Source organism: Micropterus salmoides, unplaced genomic scaffold (assembly GCF_014851395.1).
Source record: "Micropterus salmoides isolate LMB-PRFRI ecotype aquatic unplaced genomic scaffold, ASM1485139v1 Ms_hic_scaffold_6, whole genome shotgun sequence".
NCBI lineage: Eukaryota > Metazoa > Chordata > Actinopteri > Centrarchiformes > Centrarchidae > Micropterus > Micropterus salmoides.
Window position 1 is genome coordinate 39,219,104 of NW_024044348.1, and position 19,494 is coordinate 39,238,597.

The window sequence follows — 19,494 nt, forward strand, 5'->3', positions numbered from 1 at the left end:
TGCTTCAGATAAATGATTGAAAATCTGTGGTAAAATATACAACCATGGTTTTGACAGGCACTCATGTTTCAGTAACAAATGTAGAAACTGATATATATATATATACCAGGCACAATATTTATTTGAAATACAATTCTGTGGTTGTACTTCAGCATATTAAACATTGTATTGTTTGAAGATCTTTTTGTTAAAGATAAAATATCTAAATACATCACTATCACACACAGGATAAATAAGGCGTCAACTTTGAAAACCCCAGCAGTGGCTTTATTTTTCAAGGTGAGGCTTCAAGAAAGAGCTACCAAATATATTGATTCCAGCTGGTATTGATCACGACACGTGCAAGGTTCAAAGTGGTGGAACAGCCGCTTCTTACACTGTGATTAAATATGTAGCATATTTGGCCACAAATTACTTCATTACTGCATTTCACATGAGGAAATACTTAAAATGATCCCATGCTTCTTTGCAACTTCTGGGAATGATGGCATGTAATCAGAGGTCACAAATGTTGAAGGTGGAAGGACAAAGGTTATGTAGGGTCCCAGAAAATGATTGGCTGTGCTTGCAAGAACAGTACAAACGTATTGACGTTACTGAAAAGTGTACACAACCACCAAACAATATTTCAGCTCTGTTCAGCAGTTCTGATGGATTTTCACTGGACACTGAAGACCTCAGCATCTTATTGCTTCGGGGTGTTTGCTGCCATCTGAGACACCTGTGGAAAAGGAAATTAGAATTAAACTTCTTAAACATGTTATTTAGTTTATACGATAAAAGTCACTATTGTTTGTTACTAGCTCTACCAATTATTAGAGTTATAGAGTTTTGGGATGGATCATGTTGGCCATCCTTGTGTGCTGTGTGTTTATAGAAAAACTAAAGCATTCAAGTAAACTCTGAGAAGTTATTTTATCTATTTTCTTAAAGGAGACACTGCTTTTCCAGTCCTATATTGTAGGCAGCTTTGGATGATTCAAATTTTTTTCTTATACTGATTCTTCATTTAGGTCTTCATTTCAGCCTCTGTCTGAAACAAGCTATAGATGCTCCTGTCTCTTTAAGCCCCCCCCCCCTCTCAAAGCCCCTTGTTTTCTGATTGGCCAAGACCTGAAGCATGTTACAGGCTGCTGGTGTTGCTGGGAGGAACAGGCAGACTGAGCGTCGCTGTGCCATTCGTGTGGGAGCACATGACCATATATGGAACACCGGCTCCATTTGGCTTGGTATTATGTAGCCAATGGTAGAAAAAGCAGTTCAAAACAGAGGTTCAGAACAGGAGGAAATCTGAGGTTTTTGCTCATAGGGATTTCTTATAAATAGTTTAAAGAGGTGGTATTATGCTCATTTTCAGGTTCAAAATCTTAATTAGGGGTTGAACCAGAAGAGGTTTACATGGTTTAATTTTCAACACCATATTTTTCCTCATACTGCACATTGCTGCAGCTCCTCTTTTCACCCTGTCTGTTTTACGCTCGGTTCTTGAGCTACAGAGTGATGCATCTTGTACAAAATCTTTGTTGGGAGTTGCACATGGAAGTTCCCAGGTAAGGACTACTAGCCAATCAGAAGCAGAGAAGGGCGGGTTGTAAGAAACAAGGTAGTGTGATCCAAATCAAAGCTGCTTCAGACTGCGACCGTAACCTAGCAGATGGTATAAGTTACTCTCAAGTCTACAACCACACAACATCATTGTTCCACATCTTACCATCAGGACTAAACGTTGAACTGTTGCCGGTGTTCTGACGATCTATGCTGCCTTGCCGAAAAATGCTACCATAGCGCAAATCGATAGACTCGACTCTACTCGGCCCTGCTCCGTTTTCCATTGCAGATAGTACCCAGAGATAGTAGCTTGTCGTCATAGTGACGCCACACATAACTGCCGCGACGTAATGTTCAATGCGACACACACACCAGCGATCCACACAGCTTTCTCTTTTTTTAAGTTAAAGCGTTTCAACCTTCCTCAGAATGTAAAGACAGATAAGCGGTATGAAAACCTTCCAGCTGTGTTTTCCTCTGCCGTTGTTGCTGCAGCGGTCTGTGTGACGGCGGGAGCAGAGGGCTCTGTGAGCGGGCGGCTGGCCGGCCTCACACGCTCCTCCCGCGGGTCACAGCAGGCTTCCCCCGCAGCCACTGCTGCTCCTCAACTCCGAAAATCTTCAAGCACATTTTTGTTCCGCCATCACTTCTAGTAGAACAGTAAATATTTGAAATCTACACAGCTGATTTCTCACCTCAAAACTTCTCAGAAGTGGATTTAGTGATGAAATTCCATACAGAAACTGTAAAATATAAAACTTTCTGTTGCTGGCCTCTGTCTGGTGCAGCAATGATGATGCAGTGAATAGTGAATATTCTCTCTGACCAATCAGCAGTCTGTTGTGTTTTTATGTTACATTTTAGTATCCCTAAGCTCGCTTGGAACCTCGACGGAGGTGAGGTGATACGATAAAAAGTACCTGGAAGCAGGTACAGGTACAACATTTCTACAATGGAAAAACCAAACAAAGGCGAGTCGCACCAAAGGGCTCAGACTAGCTTGGTTTGAGGGCGTGCCTGACCCCGCTAGCCGCTTGGCAAGCTTCATGACGCGTTTTCATTGTGAGGTCACAAGTAAAGGAAGTGAAGGGCAGGACTACAAACAAGCTGTTTTCAAGCGGTTCAGAGCAGAGTTTTCTGTGGGAGATGGGAACTCCCTTTGGGCTTTTTCACTTTGCAAACCTGTTACATGCACAAAAAAGATATATAACTCGATAAAGGAGAGGGGAAAAGCCAAAAAGCATAATACCACCTCTTTAACCATTTTTGAAGCTTTGGCCAAGTTTAACATGAACATCCAACATAACATTATAGATAAGTCATAAAATGTGGAAAAGCATAAAAGGTCTCCTTTAACACAACGCTGTCAATGTTGGAGACCCACCTTTAAAAAAGTTATGAGTATAGCTATGTTAACATTAGAATACAGCTGGGTTGTCGAGGTTAGTACGCTGTACATAAGTAGCTGCTTTTCAATATCGATTGCACGACCCACCCTTACGCGGCGCCAGAGTTACACGGTAACACTGCACTGTGCATTTACAAATGTTTCTGGTGGTTTCTCTTAAAGCTAATAAGCCTGTTTCTTCCATGCTGGCATTTCACTGGCATGCTGCAACGTAACACCGCCCCCTGGCGATCAGATCGCCTATCTGTGATCTCAAGTAGCCATGATTAGACGATATGAAAACAGAGAAGATCGCCTAGCCCTAGTTAGCGGTGGGGTTTCTATGTTCCACTGCTCCATTGAGTTTCTTCTTCTTCGTTGGTGTAGGCCTCTACAAACAATAGCGACTGAAAGTGAGCGGATCATGTTGGAGCCGATTGATGTCGAACAGCAGATACTTTTAGTGAACTTACAAAAACGCTAAAACGAGAGAAGGCGTCGGAGGAGATGGTATTTACAGTACGACCCTGGTATTTACAGTAGGACAAGCTGGTAATATGTAGGAGGAAATATGATGCTACCAAGGCAACCAATCACAGTTCTTGAGGTCGGCATGTAGTTATATTACATGATGTACCTACAGCATAGATTTGACACAGAAGTATTTATTATAGTAAAGTATAAATAAATTTTACTTTACTTTTCTGTCCAGCTCACAATACTAACAAGAGGATGAAGTGAAACAGAATTACTGCATTATGCATTGATTGCTACCTGGTTGTCGATGCACCTGAACTGCCAGGTCCAGCGTGTATTATAGAGGAAAGGTCGGAGGTCAAAGCGGTTGTCATCAGGACTGTAGCTGTCCGCGTGGTAGGACGGCGTCACTGTGGTCATCTTGTGGCGGTTCACGGAGTACATCCGGAAGAAGTGCTTCACCTTCTGGGCCACCTGAAGAAACACAACAATACACTGTCTTTTTCATTGAAGGTTTTGATTGCAGCTGCTAATTGCACAATATTCATATCAGTGTTCAACAGACACATTTTCAATGATAGACACCAATTTGACAAACTGTGGAAAATGCCCAAGTACGGCTGTGCAATATGACGATATCTATGGTTTACAATTATGCCCTATCGTTGATTTCTTTGTGTCACCGTAATATTTTGGTGAGGGACGGCGCTATGCACCACGGTGAAGTTAGTTTTCCACGTGTTGCTGAGAAGAAATTTATTAAATATAATGGACGAGCCACACAACACTATCCAGCAGTGCCAGCCATGATGTGTGTGTCAGTCAGGTAACGTTAAATAACTTGCCCACAGACATACAGGTTACTTTATAGTTCAACAAGACATGCTGTTGTTGTGATGTTAGCTGTAGCAGCGGGAGATGTGGAGCTGTGAATGTCGCTGTCTGGAGCCGCTGTGCTGTCTCGTCCTCTCGTGTTAGCTTTGCAGCATTGTGCATATCGCACAGCCCTATGCCCAAATGTAATCTGTCTGAACTGTTAATTTTGTAATGACAAGTGTTTTTCTCAAATTTACTAAGCTGTAGCTAATTAATATTGATTTTGTGGGTTGGCTAAACATCAATAAAGAAACACTTGGTTGTTGTTGTTGATTAATTTGCTCTGCATGTCAATGTCACCAGTCGTTCCTAAAAATAGTGGGCTGTGTCTTTCAGCTGTTCAGACACATCAACAGGGTTGTGGTTCTTGCTCAAGATAAATGATCAGACTAGTTGCTAGCAGGTAGTTTGTTAGTTATTATGAGAAATTATGAGATTTGACAAAGCGCATCATATCATCATTTTAAGCGCCACACCTTGAAAGCTCTGAATCTGAATGTCAGAATTTAGAGCTGTTAAGGAGCTCATCCTGTCAGTCTGTGAAACCTTAACATCAGCTCAAGCATGAGTGCAGAACTGTTAACGGTTTTATTAGGGGTTATCTATGGAAGCCCTGAGGAGGCAAGTAGGGGAAAAAAATGCTGGTGATCCAGTTTGATCTACATTGTTTTCTTCCTGTGTTTATGACTTCAGATAGCCAGCATAATCTTTCTTTTACACCACTACTCCATGTTCTAACAAGGACTAACAGCATTCATGTTGAGATTTAATTTCTCCATGCACTCCAGCAACTCAAGACAACTTACTGAAGTTCAAACCGAGCCTCAGAAGAAAGGGAAGAATGGGAAGAATGGTCATTTAAGTGACTTTGAACGGGCCATGGTTGTTGGTGCCAGACAGGCTGGTCTGAGTATTTCAGAAACGCACAACCATCCCCAGGTTCTACAGAGAATGGTCCGAAAAAAAGAGAAAATACTCAGTGAATGTAAATGCTCCGTACTTATATACTGCCTTTCTAGTCTTTTTGACCACTCAAAGCGCTTTTACACTACATCCACCAATCACACACTGAGCCTAAGTGCTCAAACTAACATTCACACTCACTCATACACTGGCAGAATAGCCACCAGGGGCATTTCGGGGTTCAGTATCTTGCCCAAGGACACTTCGACACGCAGGGGGAGCCAGGGATTGAACCACCGACCTTCCGATTAACGGGCAACCCGCTCTACCTCCTGAGCCACAGCCGCCCCGATGAGTGGCAGTTGTAGCAGGGACGTTAGAAAGGAAACAGTAACTGAAATAAGCACTCATTACAACCAAGGTCTGCAGAATACCATCTCTGAACGCACAACAGGTCTAACTTTGAAGCAGAAGTGCTACAGCAGCAGAAGACCACACCGGGGGCCACTCCTGTCAGCTAAGAACAGGAAACTGCTACAACAGAAGACTGGAAAAACGTTGCCTGGTCTGATGAGTCTCGATTTCAGCTGCGACATTCAGATGGTAGGGTCAGAATCTGGTGTAAACAACATGAAAGCATGGATCCATCCTGCCTTGTACCAACGGTTCAGGCTGCTGCCGGTGGTGTAATGGTGTGGGGGATATTTTCTTGGCACACTTTGGGCCCCTTGGTACCAACTGAGCATGGTTTAAATGCGACAGCCTACCTGAGTATTGCTGCTGACCATGTCCATCCCTTTCTGACCGCAGTGTACCATCTGCTGATGGCTCCTTCCAGCAGGATAAAGCACCATGTCACAAAGCTCAAATCATCTCAAACTGGTTTCTTGAACATGACAGTGAGTTCACTTTACTCCAGTGGCCTCCACAGTCACCAGATCTCAATCCAATAGAGCCCCTTTGGGATGTGGTGGAACGGGAGATTCTCATCATAGATGTGCAGCTGACAAATCTGCAGGAACTGCGTGATGCTGTCATGTCAATATGGACCAAAGTCTCTGAGGAAGGTTTCCAACACCTTGTTGAAAGTACGCCATGAAGAATTAAGGCAGTTCTGAAGGCAAAAGGGGGTCCAACGCAGTACTAGCAAGATATACCTAATAAAGTGGCCAGTGAGTGTATGTCCATAAATCGTGCTTCTCTCCTCTCAAGAACAGTTCAGAAATGACACAGCTATAGCATCCACACTGAAAATGTCTGCTCTGCATTTTTCTGTGGCTGAATTTATTTAAAACATTATCCCTTGACTGGATGATACACTGTCCCAAAGCCAAGGACTAGCAGAAAAATGCGAACGAGTGAACTGACCTCTGTGGCTGAGAGCGCATCCTTCCACACGTGAATGAGTTTACAGAACATACTGAAGGGGCCACACTTGGAGATCTTCCTCAGGCGTCCAATCACAGACAGTTCAGAGTAGGTCATTCCCATGTCTGCCTGAGTAGGGACGTGTGGTGGTGGTTGGAGAAAGTTGAAAAAAAATGGGAAAAGGAGGATGAGAAAAAGCAATTGCCGGGCTATGATCCCATGTAACTGAGCTTTTTCTTTTTACATTCATTTAGCTGATGCTTTTATCCAAAGCAACTTACAATTGCTATTTATCAGAGGTTGCACGCCTCTGGAGCAACTAGGTGTCAAGTGTCTTATCCATTGGGCCATCATCACCACCCCAGTTGCATTCCTGTTAAGTAATTTACTAGCTCTAATATGATTGCTTAGTTCTTTATTTTTTATTACAACTCTATTAAAAAGGTCTACAGATATATTTCCATTTCTTACCTCATCTGTTTGTGAAACCTGTCCGTCTGTCAGTGGCTCCAGTTCAGCTGTGGGCGGAGCAGCCAGGATGCTGTGGAGGGAAACCAAAACCACAAAAAATGCTCCGTTTGCAAACGTTTTAAATCCAATCAGTTTTTGGTGCGACCATCCTTTGCTGTCCAAACAGCATCTGCTAAGCCTGATTAATATGATCAATTCGACTGATTTGTGTGTGTGTGTGTGTGTTTGAGAGTGTGTAATTTTAATCCTTCCACCTTTCAGGGAAGGCTGTGGCTCAGGTGGTAGAGCGGGTTGCCCGTTAATCGGAGTTCAATCAGCAGGAATCAGCAGTTCAATCCCTGATTCCTCCAGGCTGCAGTAAGTGTCCTTGGACAAGTTGGCTGTTCCGCCAGTGCATGAATGTGAATGGTGAATGCAGATGTAGTGTAGAAGCGCTTTGAGTGGTCGGAAAGACTAGAAAGGCGCTATACAAATACGGAGCATTTACATTTGAGGTGTCTGTGTTCTCAGTACTAACACATTAATTACTCAACAGATCAATCTTCCTAAAAGTCTGTCAGCTGACCTTACCCTCTCAGAGTGGTGAGCTGGAACTGCTCAGCACAGTAAAGCAGAAAGCTCTTCAGGTCTGTCTTGCTGATGCCTCCTATTGGGTTGATGTCAGCACTGGAGCAGTCATACTTTGTGAAATACCCTGTCAAACTGAACAGGAACAGTTGTTAAATGGGAGCAAAGTTAAGATGTTAGGAAGAAAAAACATTTTTCTTTCAGTAGTTGCACTTCTTCAGCTACTCTAACAGTGTTTTGTGAGTGTGGTTTTGCCAGTGAACAGAGTAGATATTGTCTTTGCTGAATAGCCTCCTTATACCAAACATGAACATTTGTTACCAGGCATTCAACTGAAAGCAGCAGTGCAGTAAAAAGCTTAAGGGACCGTGATGCTGGGGGAATGTTGTTTCAGGCACTGGTGACTCAATGAAAGACAATACAAGAGAAACAGAAACCTTCAAACTCAGAGATTTGGGCTGTCAACCTCCTGTCTCCAGTCAGTCAGTCCAAAAGTGTACACAGTGTAATTATTTTCTGGTAATACCTCTCATCTACGTTGGCTGAGCCCAGCACCAGCAATCCACCTGGCTTCCCCCGGGCCCACAGACTCAGCTGGGCAAACAGGTAGGCCAGGACCATCCTGACCCGAGCCTGTGAACACACACACACACACACACACACTCTAAGCACCCAAAATGTCCAAATATCCATCTTTTGCTTCTCAGATTGAGGAAGGCAAGCACAGTCAGGGCAAGAGGCTTGATGAGTGAGGGCCAAGCCGACATGCACAGTCCAAAGCAGGACTCAGAACTCAAACAGTGTGAGAGCGAGGTGGGGCCCACGCAAAATAGAACTACAAAATGCTCACAGTGGTGTTACTGAAGTATCGGTGTGAAGACTGTGGTTAAACTGTCAGAATATGTTTGTGAAGAAACAAAAAAGAAGTCAAAGAATAAAGAAAAGGAAGAGAGGACGTGGTCATGGTGATTAAACCCTGATGATGACAGACAAGTGTCTAACCTGTACATTCTGCAGAGCCAGGTTTTCTCTGTGGCTTCCTCCATTGGCGCGAAACTGAGGCCACTTTCCAGTAACCACTGAGAAGATACCCAGAATGCCTTTCACTGCCATGTCTATGTTAATATTCATGTGTGTGCTGCAAACCAAGAGATAAATGACAAAGGATGAAAACATTATTAAGCCCAAAGCAACTGAAAGGAGAATATCTCTAGAGAAAATCAACATTTCTGTGTTTATCCACACAACTCTGAACCGACGGAACAAGTCAAACAGATATTCCACATTCATCCATGATCAGGCAGGTCTGATGCTAATAGTGACATTAGAAGCCACCTCATTCTTGGCCATTATTAAAGTTTTATTTGACACAATCTGAGTAACAATTAAAAAGTTTTTGTCTTTTGACACATCATTCTCAAACACATCCTTTATGTGCTCCTCATAGCATCTTACCTGCCGATCTGATTGGCCAGATCTTTGGCCCTGCTGCATGTGTCCCCTGAGGAGTTTTCGCTGGCCATGTAGCAGGTGGTGAAGATGTGACCGCATAGCTCCTTTGGGTGCTGAGGACGGTAGGAGTCATCCCCTACCACTCTGCGAACATCCTCCAGTATCTGGCTGTCTGAGAGATGGATCAGAAAGCTGCAGCTATAATCATAACTAAAACCAGAAAATGGAATTTCTTCCCTTTTTTCCCTGTTAAAGGGTTTTTAGGGAGTTTTTCCTTATCTGAATGGAGCTTCTAAGGGCAGAGGGCGTCACATGCTGTACAGATTGTAAAACAAATTTGTGATAGTGGGCTGTATAAATAAAACTGACTTGACTTTAGAGACGATGAAGATGAATGATTGATTTAGAGTGAAGAGAGACAGGAAAGAATCGCTGATGTGTTTTTAACAGTGTTTGGACAACAATGGATCTCTATGGCTCAGAGGAAGAAGATCTTTCAGGCGGCGATACACAAACAGTACTTAGTGGTTAGTAGAAACATTCACTGTTGGGCCTGAACATGCAATATGTTGAGAATATGGAAAATACAGAATATTACCAGCCTTATTCCTGTGTGAATATTCACATTGAGATAATATGCGTTTAGAATAAACTGACATGAAAGCAAACTGAATCATACTCACTGCCGTCCTCTACAGCCTGGCAGAGCAGCACACACATAGAGTGGACAATACAGGCAGTGGAGGAGCTGTCGACGCCCCCGCTCAGAGGCAACAGAAAACCAGCCTGGGACCCAAATCAGAACCATCACAAAGTCAAAATCTAATTATTTATTTTAAGGTCAAATAATCCTCGACACACACACACACACACACACACACACACACAGTACAACAGCACTACGTCCTCACCTGTCCACTTCTCCTCAGGTAGTCCCACAGCCAGCAGGCCGGCCCTAGACTGAACAACACACGTGTTTCATTACCTGGACCTTTTCAAAAGTTAAAAGATGATACTAGTTTTCTGAAGAAATACATATTTTGTACCAAAATAAATGTTTTTAGTACCTGATCTCTTCTTCAGGAGTATGAAAGTGCCATGTTATTGGTTGGTGAGTTGGGAGGTAGATATCATCACCACTGGATAAAGAGAAGTCAACTTTGACCCTGTGGCAAGGTTTGGGTTCACTTTCCTACAACACAGTATGAGAGTGAGAGGAAATGGAGAGTACAAAACCATCACTAACAGTGTTTAGGAAATGAGCAAAGGTTTTCTGCTGCAGAAATCTGTCACTTGTAACTGAGCTATCTGCGACTTAACCAACTAAAGAAATGCTAGAAAGTAAAGAAAATAAAAATGTATTAAGAACTTTAAATATGATTACATGTCCAGAAAGAAACAATCTGAGACAAGAAAAGAGGAAAGACCTCATGTGTAAACAGATTAACTTAAAGGACATTGTGTAAGATTTAGGGGGATCTACTGGCATATGGCAGAAATGGAATATAACATTCATAACTATGTTTCCATTAGTGGATAATCACCTGAAAATAAAGAATTGTTGTTTCATTACCTTAGAATGAGACCTTCAATATCTAGGTCTCATTCTAAGGTCCTCTTCCTTGGAGTCCGCTGTATTGCACCGCCATGCTTCTACAGTAGCCCAGATTGGACAAACCAAACCCTGATTCCAGACAGGACCTTTCGTTAGCTGCTCCACTGTGTTCACCAGCTAGTCTCTAACTGTGTCGCTCTGCTGTTAGATGCTGAACGTACGGTGGCTTTTTACAGCTTAAAGCATGACTTGAGGCTTGGCCTCTAATGGCAGAGATCTGACACGACCCCACCTCATGCTCACTGGTCTGTAAAGACAGAGGCATCTATATCGACTATACATGAGACCTCATCACGAGTTGTTGTTCTAGTCTCATTTGCTGTACAAATGCCTACACCTCACACACTACACAACCAGGGCTTTTCAACACATTACAGTCAACTTCCATTATGTTTTCCAAGGGGATCACAGGCTCACAGGCCACAGAATAAACAGTAAAAATAAAAAGATAGAAATGTCAGCTTACCAATGGAGCAAACATATTTAAAGAAGATACTTGTTATTCAGTTGGTTGCAGTCTACAGCATCCCCACTAGATGCCATTAATCCTACACACTGGTCCTTTAAAGCTACGTCTTTGATTTGTTTTGGCCATCTAGGGGCAGGGCAAAGATACGTCTCCTCTGCCATGTTATTAAGAGGTTGGCAGATGCTATTTACACATCCAGCAGACACAGAGCAACATTCATTTGGAGTTATGCTTCTCTCCAACTGACAAATGTGCTATATTCACTTTTGGTCTCCAGCTCCTGAGAAAAATATCCGGGTTTTAGCTTGCTCCATGTTTCTTTAGCAGCTAGCAGCTAACTTGCTGCCTGCTGTTTGGTGCTAGGCAGGAAGCATACAGTGAGATTATCTAAACCTTTATTGCTAAAAACAGCTTCCTGCTGTAACACGCTTTGTTAGCGGGCTGGAAAACCAAAACAATGAGCTGAAAGCACTAAAATGCTTCTTGTCAATACTTAATACCAACTCCTTACTAATTAAAGCGGCATTTATTGCAGAACAGGCTGCAACATCTGACATATTCACCTTATAAAGTTGATATGGTGAACGTCTTAGCAAACAGGTGCTTATTTACACATCCAGCAGACACAGAGCAACAATAAGAGCTATGAGATAACTGTTGTTGTTAATTGGCGCTATTTAAATAAAACTGAATTGAATTATCATTCATTTGCATCCACCTGATGAATGTAAGTCCAACTGTCACTCTCTGTTAGCTCTGGTTTTGGTCTCTCCCCGCTCCTGAAGGAAATATCTGTCTCTAAGTGCTCCACTGTGTTCACCGGCTAGTCTCTGTGTCTGTCTGCTGAATGTACAGTGGCTTTTTGCAGCTTAAAGCATGACTTGATTGGTGACTCAAGACAAGCAGACTTGCTCGCTGCTCTGTAAAGAGACCGGCATCTAATCATAAGACCTCATCATGAGTTTTTGTTCTAGTCTCATTAGCTGTAATGTGTGACATACAAATGCCTGTCCTGCTATTTTCACCCAGTGTCATTAAAGACATACAGTACTTCCACTCAACTGTAACCATAGCTACACCTCACATTCTATCCAACCAAGGCTTTTCAACACATTACCTACAACTTCCATTATGTTTACATAGAACATTACAGGGTCACATAATAACTGTATAAAAAAAGAGTTATCTTTGTACCCACATAAGACTTATTGTTCAGATTTAGATATGTCAGATTACCAATGGCCCCGCGACCCTGTACACAGGATAAGCGGTTGACGATGGATATATGGATGGGAGATTACCAATGGTACATACTACAGTTAGAGTACAGCTGAGGCTGATAGGAATCAGTTTTTCAGCTATTTTGACCCAAACCAAAGTATTGGATAAACAAAGAAATTTGACCAGGTAATTTGTGAGCTTTAGAGGTGATGGCAGGCAATAATAAGCAAAAGCAATAGAAAAAGCAATAGGCTCTGCTCTTGATATGAGGAATTTTGAAGGTTGGAAGCTGGTGTCTCTCACCATGTTTGGCTGGCATATTTCTCCTCTGTAGCTCCGCACATCCTCAAGGTCAAGAGTGGCTGTAATCACTTCCTACAACACACACACACACACACACACACACACACACAGTCTGGATCTCTTGTGACTCAGGCATGTTGTCTGCCCTGCAACATTTACCCAATACACCTGCACACACAGGAAACCTCTACACACAAAAAGTAAGTCATGTTTTCACACTGCAGCGCACAACTGATCTGGCAAAATTATTTTTTGTCCACACCTATAATAATGTCACTTCACATCAACATCAATGTCACATCAACTACATAGACACATTTGCAGGTGCGTTGTGACCAGGGTCTAGGTTTTTCTCCCATACATACCACATCATCAAGGGAGAACTGTGCACCTTGTGCCACAATGTCTCCGTTGATGGCCACCATGGCACAGCCGTCATAGTAGATCCGGTCTCCATCACAGCCCCTCTGGTTGGAATACAGGTAGATACCTCCACTCTGGAACAACACCAACAACACACTGAACGCAGTGCTGATTTTAGTAATACATGTACAGAAAACATAGGATGTTATGATTCTATTCCATCCCATGTGTGTGATACAACACTGCCCTCTAGTGAGCTCTGCTTTGCATTGTCTGTGCAATTACAGATTAGTAACAAATGAAACCAAAACCAACATAAAGTGTCTTGATAAAGTGCTCCAGACCAGTATTTAGTAACATGCGTTTGTACCAAGCATAACCACAACATTTTCATGTTTCTACGTGAACAGACAAGAAATGTTTAAAGGACTCCTGGTTCGAGGATACCTTTGTGGTGGCTGACTTTACCAGGTTGACTCTTTCATCAGCTTTGCGGAGCTCGTGGTGGCTAGCAGACGAATTAGTGAAGATCTCAACCCCGTCCAGACCCATCTGAATATGGGGGCTGAGGAAAAGAGTGAACGTTCAGTCACCAGGAGTTGTTTCAGACAGTTCACAGAAAACTACACCATCCATAAAATCCAGAAGGTTCTCTACCTTCTGGGGTTCCAGAGCTCGGCACATATCTCACTTCCAATACAGGTGTCCTTTGTGGACAGCACACAGTAACCAAATGGGACTGTATCCTGATGAACACAAAGAAAAAACACCCACCATCTGTTTCAAGGGTGGAAAAACGGCCTAGGTCGACTTTTAGCTAAACAGAGAGGATCACAGAGTTTTTTGTACCTGCCCTGTTACCTCCTGGATCATTCTGGGCAAGAAATACTCCTCCACTTGCCTTGAAGAAAGAGGCAGAAAACAACAACAGTACATTCACTACCATCCATGTCATTTTCAAAAGTGAAATGAAATCACTTCAGTGGTACACAAAACTGCATCTCAGTGGAAGGTACAAGGTGGCCTCATAAATCACTGCCAGCATTTTGGCAAATATGTTAATGTGGATTTGCTCATACACTACAATCATGGGGAAGAGTGTTACCTTTTAACAACTATAATATGGGCCTGGGGAGTACTACTCAGCCTTCATAGGCTCTGCTAAACTTCAAACATCCGTCTCTTAATACATTGCTGGAGTACTCTTTTAAGGCCTATGGGCAAACAGACTCATTTAGATAGTTTAGAGTTTAATATCATAATAGCCCTAATACACTAACAAATAAAATATCAAGTCTAAAAGCCATTGCAAATGAAAGTAATAAATCTATTAAATCATTTGCTAATATAATTAAAATACCAAAGAAATAAGAAGGGCTTCAAACATTAGTGCCACAGTCTGTGGTAGACTTGATGACAAACCGTAACTGGTTCCAAGGAGAGAACCAGCGCATCTCTCTGTAGTTCCCGTAGTTGGCCATCAGCATTTTAGGTCTGATCAGCAGTATCTTTCTACAGGATGGAAGAAAATGATTTGAATGAGAAAGATTTTGTCCACTCATATTATATAATTATAAATAAAGAACCAAAAACACATGTGATTATGAAACCGGATAGGTGTGCTGACCTACCTGTTGAGGAACAGGACCCGACAGTTGTAGCGCACATTATGATGCATGATGGGCCTGAGGGGAACAGAATCCAAATCTCTTTGTCAAATGTGACACCCATAGACTGTGACGCCAAACCAGACTTCCAGCTATATGATGTGAGTTTGTTTTTGTTTTTTAGGTAAGACAAACAGAATGGTGACTATGAACGGTGGTTATTTTTAAATTAATAAAGATTAAAATTGCAGATTATTTAGACACAGCATTTTGCAGTGGAACAACCGTTACCATTAGTAAAGTATGGGATGCCAAAGTCCTTGTTCAGTTATCTCCTGCAGCCACAAGGTGTTCAGGACATGTGATACTCTGTTTAATCAGGACTGCCAGATTGAATACTGCTATTTGGACTGGTCTTTTTGAGTGATACCCACATTCCTACGTCACAGATGATGTCCTGGGTGATCGGAGATTCCAGAAGCTTCCTCAGGACCTGAAAGCTGTGGAGCAACGTGTCCGACTCATAGAAGTGGTCTGCACAGCCATACCCGCTGTAAAAGTCAAGTGAATTAGAAAAGAGGTGTCAACAGAGTAGAGGCAAACTGAACCTCCAAACACAGTTAGCAGCGCCTTACATAAAACCTCTGTTAATAATAATCATATAGTGACATCTTAATATGGGGATATACTCATGTCTGTGTGAAACCAAGCATGTGTATTCGAAACTAATGATTGCTTTTCCTTGAGAAGCGCTGATTCCAAGGTCCGACCTGCCGATTCCAACTACCTGTCTTTCTAAGAACTATAATTTACACACATATATTTTTGCAACTTTTCTTTAATGGATCCCCATTAGCACCATCAGAAGCATTGGCTCCTGGGGTCCATTCGACTGCATGTTCATATTATAACATTTTTATTATATAACTTTACATTTTCTCCTAAACCGCAGAACCTTTTCTCACTCAACACATCTCAAAATAAAAAACGAACCAGGTCAGGCTGCAGGACAGAGTGTTTGTGAACTGAGGTATATTTGGATATTTTATTTCTAAATATTAGAAAGAATACATTACCTTATATCAAGTTAGTTATTTCTTGTCTCACCATTTTAATTTTACTTAATTCCCCACCTTATTTTAGTGCTTACTCACAATCTACAGTAAAATCTGCTCACCTTGCCCTTCCCTTCAGACACCTACACCTCTCTCTCTCTCTCTCTCTCACTGTGTCTGTCTGCTCTGGTGACCTTTTTTGGCCATACAGTTATTACAAATTGCGAGTGTTGCATCTTCTTCACTCATGGCAAAGAACTTCCACACTGACAATATGTTTTAGTGTGTTTAACGGCTTATCGATCAGTGAATCTCTAGCTTTTCCCATCATACCATATCTCCAGCTCTGGGCCCAGTCTGTATTTGGCTCCATGAGCCTTAGCAATCTCAATACCTGCAGAGAAACACAAGGACAGACAAGAGGCAAAAATGACTGTTGGTTTAGTGAGCATTGATAGTGGTGGAAGCAGAGGTCAGTCCTTTACTAAATAGTGTCCACAGGGGTTCAGTATTGTACTTCCACAAAGTTGGGAGAGATAAATGAATTAAAAAAAGTTAAATATCAAAGCAGCAAAGGCAGAATTATCTCGATGTTTACTCCCTCATCTAGACTGCTCATCAGTAAGATGCACACAAACGTAGGGGGCAGAAAACAAACCAGAATTACTGAGAATTAATTTATGGGTAAACTAAAAGGCATTCTCTCCCAATTCCATACCACCTTACTGTGGGTGCCAATTCAACGTTCATTGCGATCCTCAAGTATTTCAATTCCATACTACAATTTAAGTTTGCTTTTTGACCAAATGTCAGTCTTCACAGATTGCATATAAAAGTGGTAAAAAAGAAAAAACTAACTGAAGTAAACCTTTCTGCTCATCAAGCTAATAACGTTACCGTAAGAATTCAGGAATTAAAACACAAATAATAAATTGTGGAGTTTCTGTCACATACTGTAAAATATTATACACCTGTCCAGTAGCCTAATAGTCTAACTTACTCTTCAGTATTCTCTCCAAATTGCCTTCAAAGTCCAAAGCCCACTGATTCACCGAGCAAGTCGCAAGAGTCACTTTCGGTCCCATCTCGGTAGTTTGCTGTTGAAACAGTGAGTAGTGAACACAGCGAACGATATTAAGCCTGTTAGTGACGGGATCTATCGACCTGCCTGGCTCTCAATATATACTTGCAGATTCGGCTCGACCTGGAAGAGCACAGTTCAGCTGGCTTCTTCTTCTTCTTCTTCTTGTATTCGACAGCCTAGAAGCATCTGTGGCGTATTGCTGCCCTCCACTGTTCGTTATTCCGTTATTCACTATTCACATCTTTGTCAATATAATCCACAGGTACTCCATCAGTTTCTTCATTTTGTTCCAGCTGTCCAAATTAAGAAGAGTGCATAGATTAAAGACAATCAATTCAATTCAAATTAGCTTTATTGGCATGAATGTGTAACAACAATATTGCCAAAGCATCATAACGTTACATACAACATAAAAACAACCCAACCCATCAAAAAAGTAATCAGAATGTGTGTTTGTGTTAAAAAAAAAAGAAAGAAAATGAATAAATAAAACAGTAAGCATGTGTGTGTTAAAAAATTAAAATAGATTAAAAATAAAATAAATAAATAAAACAATAAGCGTGTGTGTGTGTGTGTGTTAAAAATTAAAATATATTAAAAATAAAAATAAATAAATAAAACAGTAAGCATGTGTGTGTGTTAAAAAATTAAAATAGATTAAAAATAAAATAAATAAATAAAACAGTAAGCGTGTGTGTGTGTGTTAAAAAATTAAAATATATTAAAATAAAATAAATAAATAAAACAGAAAGCGTGTGTGTGTGTGCGTGTGTTAAAACATTAAAAATTAAAATAAAACTAATAAATGAAACAGTAACGTGTGTGTGTATATATATTAATATGCAAAAGAATTTAAAAAATAATTTATTGATTAAAAAATAATAATAAATAAAAAAAAATAAGAAATCGGTATCAAATGTAAAAACAAAACAATTACTAAAATATCAAATGATCAAATAATAATAATTTGAAAACCTGTACATTTATTTATCAGTGTCTCTAGTTGCTCCCTTTGACAGGAGTCATATCTGCTATGACCCAGTAGCCCACATGCTTTGCTGTTTCCTTGTCTCCACAGTCACACTTTCCATCAGGATGTTTACCAATCAGAGCCAGCCCACAGTGCCCAAAGCTCAGTCTGGATAAAACCAGTCCATCTCTTCTCTCACATCTAAATGTGCATTTTTCTAAACAATTCTCTGTAATGAAAAATATGCCCTCGCCTTCCTTTCCATTGTCACATTTCCTTTACTGACCGATTTATTATTTCTGTGTTCTCTGGTGACCCATGCTGTAAATTAATTTGAACCCTTTCCTCCTGCCCCGCCTTCTTTGCCACCTCTTCTGCATCCTCACCCATGTGCGCCGGAACCCATAGAAACTCCACTTCATACGCAGCTTTGTGAATTCTATACAACACCTGTAGAATTTCCACAGGTAAATCGGGTCTGGACTTAGTTTTAGTATCTTTAATTGTAATTAGAGTTGCTGCTGAGTCACTACATATGACTGAATGCTGCTGTTTGTTATCATCAACCCACCTTAATGCCCATAGAACTGCCACCAGCTCTGCTGTGAAGACTGACATGTGATCTGGAATCCTGCAACCTTTTATTGTAACCTATTTCAGGTATGCTAACACCAAAAGCCACTTTAACGCTCTCAGGATCCTGTGACCCGTCAGTATACATTTGAAGGTGGCCACTGCCAGACTTTTATCTCCTTCTCTAAAGCCTCTGGTCTCTACAGCATCTTTCTTTTGATTGTTTTCAAAAAATATCAGTCAACAATGGGATCTGGAATCAACCATGAGGATATAGCTGGACGACATATCGGTGGACATTCATTCAAATTCCTCTGCCATAGATTTGAGTTTGTTTTCATCCTTCTTGCTGTTCCCATACTTCCAACTCCCAGTGCTGACTCAACCGGCTTTTTGTTGGTAGTTTTTCATTCCAACCTTTTAGTTTCATCAAATACTTCAAACCAAGTTTTCTTATTTCTAATGGCATCTCCCCTGTTTCTATTGATAGCGCTGATATTGGAGTTGTACAAAATGCCACACTACACACTCTAAGGACTTTTGCTTGGAAATGATCAAATTGACTAATCATTGAAGGGGCTGCTCACCCAATATACTATTCAGCCATAATCAATAGCTGATCTTATTATTGCTTTGTATATCATCATCATAGATTCATCAGCCCCCCGATCAGATCGTGCCACCCCACACTTCAAAGAAACCATCTCAATTAATATGCTTTTTTCATGTCATTCTTTCAGCCAGCTACAGTCCTACAAATTTAAAGTTGTTCACTTTTCAAGATTCTTATATATTTGCAACTGCTGTGTGGGCATTTTCTTCTTATTTTCACATACCATGTATTTCTTTCTATCTGTAGATATTTTAAAACCCAATTCAGTTTCTTTCTCCAATGCAGCTTGAATTTGGCCAAAAATACAGGAGAGGTTCCTCCCTCGCTTCCAGATGGCCCCATCATCTGCAATATATCTATTCATATACATTCATATACCTTGGCCGTTATGAAGAAAAGATGATAACGGACTTCCAGCAGCATCTTCAGCGTAGCATGTGAGGAGTCTTTGGTAAAGCTGCTGTTCTGGAAGACGGGTTATATTTGTCTACAGTGCTTATTATGGACTCCGTGACCCCAAAACCACCAAAAGACCTGCCTCTTAGGTCCGAAGTGTCAACTGCTGCAACGCC

At 41.3% G+C, this 19,494-nt stretch overlaps 1 protein-coding gene across 4 annotated transcripts; it reads right to left on the reverse strand.

Annotated features, from left to right (window-relative positions):
* Positions 1–93: 93 nt before the first annotated feature.
* On the reverse strand, positions 94–16,905 carry nadsyn1 (NAD synthetase 1). 4 transcript variants are annotated; one of them, XM_038701015.1, is made up of 22 exons: positions 16,887–16,905; positions 16,683–16,779; positions 16,016–16,076; positions 15,062–15,178; positions 14,652–14,705; positions 14,443–14,532; positions 13,870–13,921; positions 13,678–13,766; positions 13,468–13,585; positions 13,023–13,154; positions 12,658–12,729; positions 10,117–10,241; positions 9,961–10,009; positions 9,733–9,835; positions 9,053–9,221; positions 8,600–8,735; positions 8,124–8,230; positions 7,601–7,732; positions 7,031–7,100; positions 6,560–6,688; positions 3,710–3,886; positions 94–721 (listed from the first exon to the last, which is right to left on the reverse strand). In XM_038701015.1, the coding sequence occupies exons 2-22, from the start codon at positions 16,765–16,767 to the stop codon at positions 686–688; spliced, it is 2,103 nt and encodes a 700-aa protein (XP_038556943.1). In that variant the 5' UTR covers positions 16,768–16,779; positions 16,887–16,905; the 3' UTR covers positions 94–685. The 4 variants fall into 4 exon arrangements, with proteins under 4 accessions (XP_038556943.1, XP_038556944.1, XP_038556942.1 ...); XM_038701016.1 differs by lacking the exon at positions 16,887–16,905 and having other exon boundaries at positions 14,449–14,532; positions 16,683–16,862; XM_038701014.1 differs by lacking the exon at positions 16,887–16,905 and having other exon boundaries at positions 16,683–16,862.
* Between the last annotated feature and the right edge of the window lie 2,589 nt (positions 16,906–19,494).